This window comes from Juglans regia, chromosome 11 (assembly GCF_001411555.2).
Source record: "Juglans regia cultivar Chandler chromosome 11, Walnut 2.0, whole genome shotgun sequence".
Classification (NCBI taxonomy): domain Eukaryota; kingdom Viridiplantae; phylum Streptophyta; class Magnoliopsida; order Fagales; family Juglandaceae; genus Juglans; species Juglans regia.
The window spans coordinates 31459421-31468129 of record NC_049911.1 but is presented as its reverse complement, the minus strand read 5'-3'; the positions used below and the strand labels follow the sequence as shown (position 1 = coordinate 31468129).

At 34.5% G+C, this 8709-nt stretch overlaps 1 protein-coding gene across 3 annotated transcripts; it reads left to right on the top strand.

The window, feature by feature from the left end:
* The first annotated feature begins 340 nt into the window (after window positions 1-340).
* On the top strand, window positions 341-3909 carry LOC109019860 (PXMP2/4 family protein 4-like). Of its 3 annotated transcripts, none has more exons than XM_019002234.2 (4): window positions 341-788; window positions 2447-2675; window positions 3429-3474; window positions 3588-3909. In XM_019002234.2, exons 1-4 carry the CDS (start codon window positions 447-449, stop codon window positions 3592-3594), a joined length of 624 nt encoding a protein of 207 aa, XP_018857779.2. In that variant the 5' UTR covers window positions 341-446; the 3' UTR covers window positions 3595-3909. The 3 variants fall into 3 exon arrangements, with proteins under 3 accessions (XP_018857779.2, XP_018857777.2, XP_018851808.2); XM_019002232.2 differs by lacking the exon at window positions 3429-3474 and adding an exon at window positions 3304-3428; XM_018996263.2 differs by having other exon boundaries at window positions 3304-3474; window positions 3588-3698.
* The last annotated feature ends 4800 nt before the right edge of the window (window positions 3910-8709 follow it).

Below are 8709 nucleotides of genomic sequence, written 5' to 3'. Positions count from 1 at the left end.
CGAGTTCATATTTTTTATTTTAAATCACATGCCATCAATCTATCAGATGGCGTTTGATGAATTAACAAATTTGGACAGAGAGAGATATAACAGGAAAGGGTATTATTCTTCATCTTGAAATCATCTAGTAAAACGTAAAACCTTTTTTATTTTTTTAAAATAATATAGATACAACTGATTTATAATTTTTATATAACTTGTTTTAAATTTAGGTAATTTATATTCTATAAATTTAAATAATATGGCCCATTTTATTTTTAAATAATAAATCCCATTATTTAAATTTAGAAATAATAATATGAAAAAACTGCATAAGATTCGTAAGATAGTTACCATTTGGTCCATTGGACCATTTCTTCAGAGACTGCAATTTTCTGGGGAGGAAAAAACAGAAGAACCGAAGAAACCCCAATCGCTTCCGGCTAGCAACGCTTCATAGAGCAGAAATGGGCGGCAACTTCATAAGGAACGTCTGCGGGTACGAGACTAGACTTTGCGTTGCCTATGTCGATCAAATCACCGCGGAAGCTCAGTCCCTTACGAAACACCAACACTGGCGAGCCTATGCTCGATTTCCGAGTCAATTTAGCAAAATCAAAGGTCCCAGAACTTCATCATCTCATCCGTGGTCATTTTCATCGTCAACGTCGTCGTCGTCGTCGTCGTCTCCTTCTTATTCAAAAGCTGGTTTTGTGGGATGGTATTTGAGCAAGCTCGAATCTCGCCCACTTATCACAAAAAGTATATCATCTTGTCTTATTTATACAGCTGCAGATTTGACTTCCCAGGTAAAAAAACCCCTAGAAACCTGCACTCTCACACACAGCTATCTTAGAAATTTGTGTAGCAAATTGCTTATCATAATCCATGATAAATATTTTACGAGTATTGATCTATTGTCCTCTCTAACATGGAATGGTAACTGATACTATGGCGGGCATATTACTCAACCGCGGTTCTGCCTTATGTTCTATGGGTGACGGCTAATACGAAAAGGAGTCTTAATTTAAACCGAATGATCGTTGAAATTAACGTGACAGGCTAAACAATTAATTATAGAATTTATGGTTCAAGTATATCCCAGATAAAAAGCAAAAAAAAAAAAAAAAGCTTTAGAATTTGTTTAAGAATTTGACTAATGTGGCACAATTCATGGAGGAAGATATGCTTGTTCCTGCATAACATTTGAGATTGGCTTCGCTTTCCTTTCCCATTCTCCATTGTTATTAAGATTATCCGTGTATTGTGGTATATAATAAGAGTAATGCTACGTATAGTCGTGGAATGTGCAAGCGCCGTGCAGTTATTTTGAAAAAGAATATAGTCCACTATTATTTTTTTATTTTTTATTTTTTATTTTTTATATAGGTCTCGTATATTCACTTTTTTAAAGTGATTATGCGGTACTTACACACTCATAATTGCAACTATTATAATAATTGTCTTAAGATGTGAGTGATAACTCATATTTGATAGCGACTATGGTGCACCAGCAACACGCTTTTATAGATGTTTCTTTGGGATAATTAGTTCCAATTCAGTCTGGGAAAATGTTACATGCTCATGACTCCCTTGCCATAGATTCCCCCATGCATATTGGCTTTAAAGCACACGTGGATATAGCACTGCTGCTCATATTTAAAGTTGCTTCAGGCGTCAACCTCTACTTTTCTAACTTAGGTTTTGAAACTCAACCTTTCTAATTTTGGTTTTGAAACTCCAAGCTTTGTTGAGTTTCCATTCATATTGGTTGCCGGTCTTTTCAGCTTGACTTGGGGTTTGGACTTCGTTGGTGATTTAACACTCCTTCATTTTTAATAAGTGAGCTGGAATATTTAATTAAATAAGGTGGAATGTGAAGAGCTAGAATATTTAATTCAGATCCATACTTTGATATCATGTTAAATCACAATGTTACCTAAAAGCTTAAATTGGCGAGATGAAGTAAATTTAATTATTTAAATGATATCCTTAACAGTTGGCTCCTCTTGAAATGTTTCCAGGGTTAAGTTATTTGGAGGTCTCCTACCTTTTGTGATCAAATAGTTAGCAATCTTGAAGCGTCAAATCCTAGTCATACACAAGTTTCATTCTTGGAAATGTGACTGAGGAAGATTTGTTCAACCATATTGCATTGGATCTCCAGGACAATCGTTCTTCCCCTTTTTGTGTTCCTTTTTTTTACTAATATTGATGCTTCACTGGTGTTAGTATGTGAGATGGCAGGGGAAAACCTAGTCGATTATTTTGTTTCAAGTATTCCTTTTTACACTCTCTCTGATGACTGATCAATTTATTTAGTCCTCGTTTCAACTCGCTAGCCTTTTAACATATTCGGTTCTGATTTTGGCTGAGTCACTACGCTTTCTGCTATTATGAGTTTCTGTGGCCTGTTGTTTTCTTCAGCTTGAAATGATCTACTAATTCTTATAAACGTATTTTTTAGATGATTACACTGCCACCTTTAGGTTCTTTCGACACTGTAAGGACATTGCGCATGGCAGCATATGGCTTGCTAATTTTAGGGCCAAGCCAGCATTTGTGGTTTAACTTTTTGTCAAAGGTTTTACCCAAGAGGGATCTGCTGACAACCCTGAAGAAAATCATTATGGGACAGACTATTTATGGACCCGCTATCACCACTATTTTCTTCTCCTATAATGCTGGGTTACAAGGTAATCAGATATTTTTCATCAATTGCATGTGGCTTTTGGACCTTGTATTATAAGTAGTGCATGAAACCACTCCTGATAGGTTTAGTCCATTTGGGCTCACCCTTGTCCTAGAAACTTTGGCATGTGATGGTACTGGATCATATCATTAAGAGAAATGATTTGTATAAGTCTCAAATAGATAAGTCTCATAAAATTTTTTGTAAAAAAGTGGATTTCACCTAACAAAGTATAAAAAAAATTATTCTTTATTAGTAAAATTTACTTTTTTATAAAAAAATTTATATAGACCTTATCTATTTGAGACGAAAAAATCTATTTACAACCGACCAAGAGAACCGCGGGGCACCGCTTCCCACGTGGCCAGTTGTTTTAAATAGCATTATTTGTGCAACCTTTGGACGTTGGCAAGCCCTTGCTAGTCAATGGGTGCATTGAGCCTCACCTATGAAATATCAGCTCTCAACATTGGGGCCCACAGGTTTTAGCCATAAACGATGGCTGGGTCTCCGTGTTTGTGTCCACATGACAAAAAAATATCTAGTTTTTAGCTTTTGCAGTGGTAAATTACTAAATATTTTGGTTATAGTTCTGTTCTTATACTTAGTTACCATCCTGATGCCAAACTTAGGTGAAAGTGGTCAAGAGATTGTTGCAAGATTGAAGCGTGATTTGCTGCCAACATTTAAAAGTGGTGTTTTATTCTGGCCGATCTGTGATTTTTTTACATTCAAATTTGTACCTGTTCATTTACAGGTACGGAACTCACCTCTCTCTCTTCCCCTATGGTTTTGACAAAGGGGTGTGTAATGGCCTTTATCTAGGGTCCTTATTGTGTTTGAATTACTAGCTTTGCTATTAGATTAGACTTACCTCAAAGCTACTTGACTAAAAAATTGTTTGTGTATGTTGTAGCCACTGATGAACAGTTCTTGTTCGTATGTATGGACCATTTATTTGACATACATGGCGAGCTTAAAAAAGGTGGGCGCCGATTAGTATTGGAATGCTCATGTAGAGTTGCACCCATTCTCTGCTTCGAAGGAAACAGAGCGAGTCTTGTTGGCCACACTCTTTTCAGGTTATGATTTACAAACATTGCATCCGTGCTTTCATCTTCAACCGCTCTTAGTTCTTAACTTGTACAGAATCGCATTTGATACTTGTAACTTGTTCAGACTTTTCTGTACAGAGTTTCTTACAGCACTTGCAATTCAAATTACTCAGGCTTCGTTGATTGGGAAATCTTTAATTTTAATAACTCTTATTTTGATGAGCGGAACCGTGGATTAGGAGATATTGTTAGACTGACTTCTGTTCTACACATCTAAAGAAAATGGGTAAAACAATTGTTCCATTTAGATTCAGAAATGAGTTGAAATGATTTGTAAATAGTGAAATAAAATATTGCTATAATATTATTTTTTAATATTATTATTATTTTGAAATTTAAAAAAGTTAAATTTTTTATTATATTTTGTGTGAGAATTTAAGAATGTTGTAATTATAAGATGTGTTGATGTGAGTTTTCAATCCAAACAGGGGTTGAGATACAATATTAGGTGGAGTTTGGATAATGAGATGATATGATTTTAGATAAAAGTTTAAAATTGAATGAAATATTATTAGTATATTATTTTTTAATATTATTATTGTTTTGGTATTTAAAAAAATTGAATTGTTATTATATTTTGTATAGAAATTTGAAAAAATTATAATGAAGAAATAAAATAAAATATTTTTTATCCAAACCTAGCCATAGTCTAGCAGTTTTGAATCTTATTTTCAAGAAAATATATAATCTAACTCCGTTTAATGTCATCTATGAAATTGTAAATTTATTATAATATAGATCGAGCATATTGTCCAAAGTGAGGTTAGTTTGTAACTTCTAGATTTAAACCTAAATTGAAAGTAACGTCATATACAAATTATTTTTCTTATAAAAATTATATTTTAAAAAAAAATATACGGTAGATTTTACAAATATCTTTCTCCTCAATTTAGTTTCATTTATTTTTACAGATGAGATAAAATGAATTGAATTAAAAGTTAAAAATTAAATAAAAAAATTGTTATAACTACAAATAAATTATATAAATTTTTTTTTATAAATTAGCGTAGTTGTATGTGATCAGTTATATTTATTTTATAATAAAAATAATTTTATTATCTAATAAATCATATAAAGATATGTTAATTTGTGAGATTATTTTTATATAATTTATTTATAATTAAAATATTTTTTTATTTTATATGTAATTTTAAAAAATTATAATAATTAAATAAAATAAGATGAAAAAATTAAGAGAGAGAAAAAAATCAAACCACGCCTCCACGTTTCGATCTGTGTAAATTTTGAATTTCAAAAAAAGTCTTGAATTTGAATGACAAGGTCCGGTACGTGGGTGGGTGACTCTCATCTTTAGTGGATGGCCCCACAACGTAGACGTAGCTATCAACCGGACCACGCGTGCTCTCATCCAACCGTCGGTTATATATTTAATCCCGACCATCCCGTCTTTGATTGAAGCGTGTCCGCTTTGATGACACAAACGGTCACTGACTCGGCCCACCCAGCAGTTTCTACTTTACCTGCTTTTTCTGCCCTTTCACGCGACTATCCCGATTCCCTATTCCGCCCGCTACTATCAACCACCCCTTTCATTAACACGTGGCCCCTTACGCATAATATCTTCACATGCACGTACGGCTTCGGAAGGTCACCGCCAAAATTGGTATGACCCACGTGAGAGGCGACAAAGCCCCTTCCTTTCCGCTCCAGGACATCACCGTTGGATCCGAACGTGGTCAGTGTGTAGAACCGACACGTGGCAAGTGTGGTTGATGTGATTCCGTCGTCAAAGAAACAGGAGCCAACGATTTATTAAGACACACAGAGAGAGGGCAGCGAACCGTGGCCAGTTAGTTAGACACGCCTCTTCTTGTTGTTGATATTCCTTCTTTCGCCTTTTTATTCTGATTCAGTTTCCGTACACATTTTCCGCTGCAATTTTGGAATGCAATGATTTGAGATATTTTCGGGTTTGATCAGATTAATATCGCCGTCCTCCTTCTGAGATACCTATTCGGCACCGGTTGAGACGCGTCGGAAAATTGTTGGCGGAATGGAGTTGTGGGATACAGTGACGTTTCCCGTACGACTTGTCTGGGACGGCGTCGCCGTGCGTCTCGGTATTCGCAAAAGCGGTAAGTCACGGCTGCGGTCGGATCATCCTACTTTTTTTTATCGATTGGCTAGATTATTACGTGTGCGGCCGGAGATCACCGGAGACATACTACCGGATTATTTATCACATGTAGAGTGAGAGAGGTTTTCCGTTGAGAGATGGAGAAAAATGTTCTCTCATAATTATTGGGAAACTTATTCTTGTTCCGGTCCCTGCGTGTTAAACATAGATTTTCAGAACAGTAATAGCTAGTTGCTTTGGCTTGACACCATGCAAATATGGTATAGCAGTCTTAAATCAATGTCGGTGTACCTGTGGAGCTTTTAAATTTGACCCTTTATGAAACAGTGGCTTGTTTTGCTTAATTGATTGATGCCATGCAACCAGTTAGGATCTTTCTTTTTCGGTGGCTGATTTTAGGAAGCAATTGACAGTTCAGTTGACTTAGACATGAACAACACAGATCTTTGGCAACGAATTCTTAATGAGTTGAAATTTTACTGTTAATTGTTTTACTATTGTTGTTGTTGTTGTAATACGCGAGCTGTTTACATATCCCACCAAAATTAACTTTAAAACTTAATTATAAACTGAATTTCACTGATCATGTCTGGAAATTGAACAGGGCTATTGAAGCTCCGGCATGATGTGAGGACTTGTGAATATGAGGATGTGCGTGTGATGTGGGAGATGCTGAAGAGAAATGAAACAGAGCAGTGCCCTGAAAAGATAAAAAAGAGAGCATTTTGGAACTTCCTTGAGTGGGCTAGGTGTTCTCCATATCTTTGCCGCAGCTTTTGATCATGTCATTTATGAAATCTTCTCAACTCACAAACTCGATCCAGTTGCTGATCAGTCTGAAAAGTATGGATGTAGTTTTACTCCATGAAAAAATAAAAGAGAGTGGATGCAGTCATGTATGACGTAGTCTCTTCTCCTTATCAAGTCAGCCATCTGTAGATATGAACTGCCCACCAATTCAGCATGATCCATCTCTTTTATCCATGCTTTTATCCCGTGGAATGAACTAGTGTATGTGTTAGATGAGCTGGTGAAATCATATTTTTCTATGTGATGCCACCTGTTATGCCCGCATGCTTATGGATGTCATGCCTTTTGCTTCTTTGAATAATGTTTCATATTTTCTCTGCCATGCCTCATGCTCTATACCTGCATATTAAGGATGTGCCTCACACTTCTTTGAATATCCTCTTTTGTTTCCCAGCTATGGGCGACTCACTGCGTGCAAAAATAGTATTTCTTTTAGAGAGAAGATTACATCAAGTCTCAATTAGGTAAAGGATTTCCTTGAACGAGAGAATAATGCTCATAATTGCCCATAATCTCACTTTGATACGCCTTTTTAATTGTTATTGGGAAAATCACTTCTATGAGAGTCCTGATTCCTCAATACCTCCTAAACTAATGAATTTTCATTTCATTGTGAATCTCATAATTGAGTTGGAAATCATATCATGCCAACGTTTTCTACAATACATCTTGATTTAAGGGTTAAAACGATTAAAATTGCAGTACTGTGACTTGAAATCAAGTGATTTTTTTGAAGCTTGAAGAAACATAAAAACATCACATGACCAGTGGGAAAGGGGAAATAGAGCTGTCAATGAAAAATTTGACAAAGTCTCCCTTTCAAATTCAATCTGCACCTTATTCATGGCAGTGGGGCTTTCTGCAAACCCTAAACTTTGGCGGACATTAAAAACTGTGGACCATCCGTTTAGGCAGTTTTACATTATTTTCTTTCTCCAAAGAGGTCAAATTACATATATTTTTAAGTTCAAAAAATCTTCACAACCTCCCAACACTCCATATTTTTTTAAATTATTATTATTTTTTTCTTTTATTAAATATTTATTATATAAATAATGAATAGAAAATTTGAAATAATTTAAAAAGAATAAACTCAAAATTTTTTTTAAAAAAATATTAAAAATTTTAAAAAATATAAACAGCAAAGTGTAATAAAAATTGTATAGCAAAGCTCTTTTCAGTTTACACAACGAATTTACTTAGATAGCAGCAGTAATTTCCAGTTAAAAATGACAATCATTTCATTTCCTGAGACTTCACAAGCCAACAGCTAAATATCATATCATATAAATCGTCTCTCTCTTACGTACGATTGATGATGGCGAGAGGTAACCGTGAGTCGTGATTGAATTCATGGATTCTTCCGTCTGTGGCAAAATCTCTTAAAAAATATAAATTAAACTACTAAAAAGAAAATTACTAATGTGCATGTGGAAATTGTGTTCATGTGAGGATCTTCAAATTTTCTTTACTAATAATTAAAATTTTTTAAATAATTTATAACATAACATATTTTGATAGCAGAAATACTGAATTTAAATCTTCCTCAATACATTTTTTTTTAATTTTAATTAAATATCCTACACATTAAATTTACTTGAGTCCAATCCACACATAAGTGAAAGAATTATAATATATTTAGCATAAATTAAATGATTAAATTTAGAAATTATAAAATTGAATATTGCCTTTTTTTTTTTATTACTTGTAAGATTTTAATGTCTCGGATCGATTAATATTACCAAGTAGCGTCCCTAGAATTCACCACCAAATTTATATGATCTTCATGGTTATCGTTAAGGTGTCTTTCTTTTTTATACTTGGGCTTGATAATACTCCATCTTTATTCAAGTTTAAAGAGTTGGCCCAACTTCTTGAGTCAGGCCTAGCCCAGGCCTGCAAAACTTGTCTTATCACAACGTTGCGTTTTATTAAGCGGACAAACATCAAAACGGTGCAGTTTACCACGACACTTCGAATCTTTGACCTCAGACTTCATTATAAAGTGATTCCAG

Coding starts and splice junctions, on each gene's coding strand:
- LOC109019860 (XM_019002232.2), top strand. CDS start 447: ATGGGCGGCAACTTCATAAGGAACGTCTGCGGGTACGAGACTAGACTT. Junction 2,676..3,303: donor CTATAATGCTGGGTTACAAG/GTAATCAGATAT, acceptor TGCCAAACTTAG/GTGAAAGTGGTCAAGAGATT. Junction 3,429..3,587: donor TTGTACCTGTTCATTTACAG/GTACGGAACTCA, acceptor TGTATGTTGTAG/CCACTGATGAACAGTTCTTG.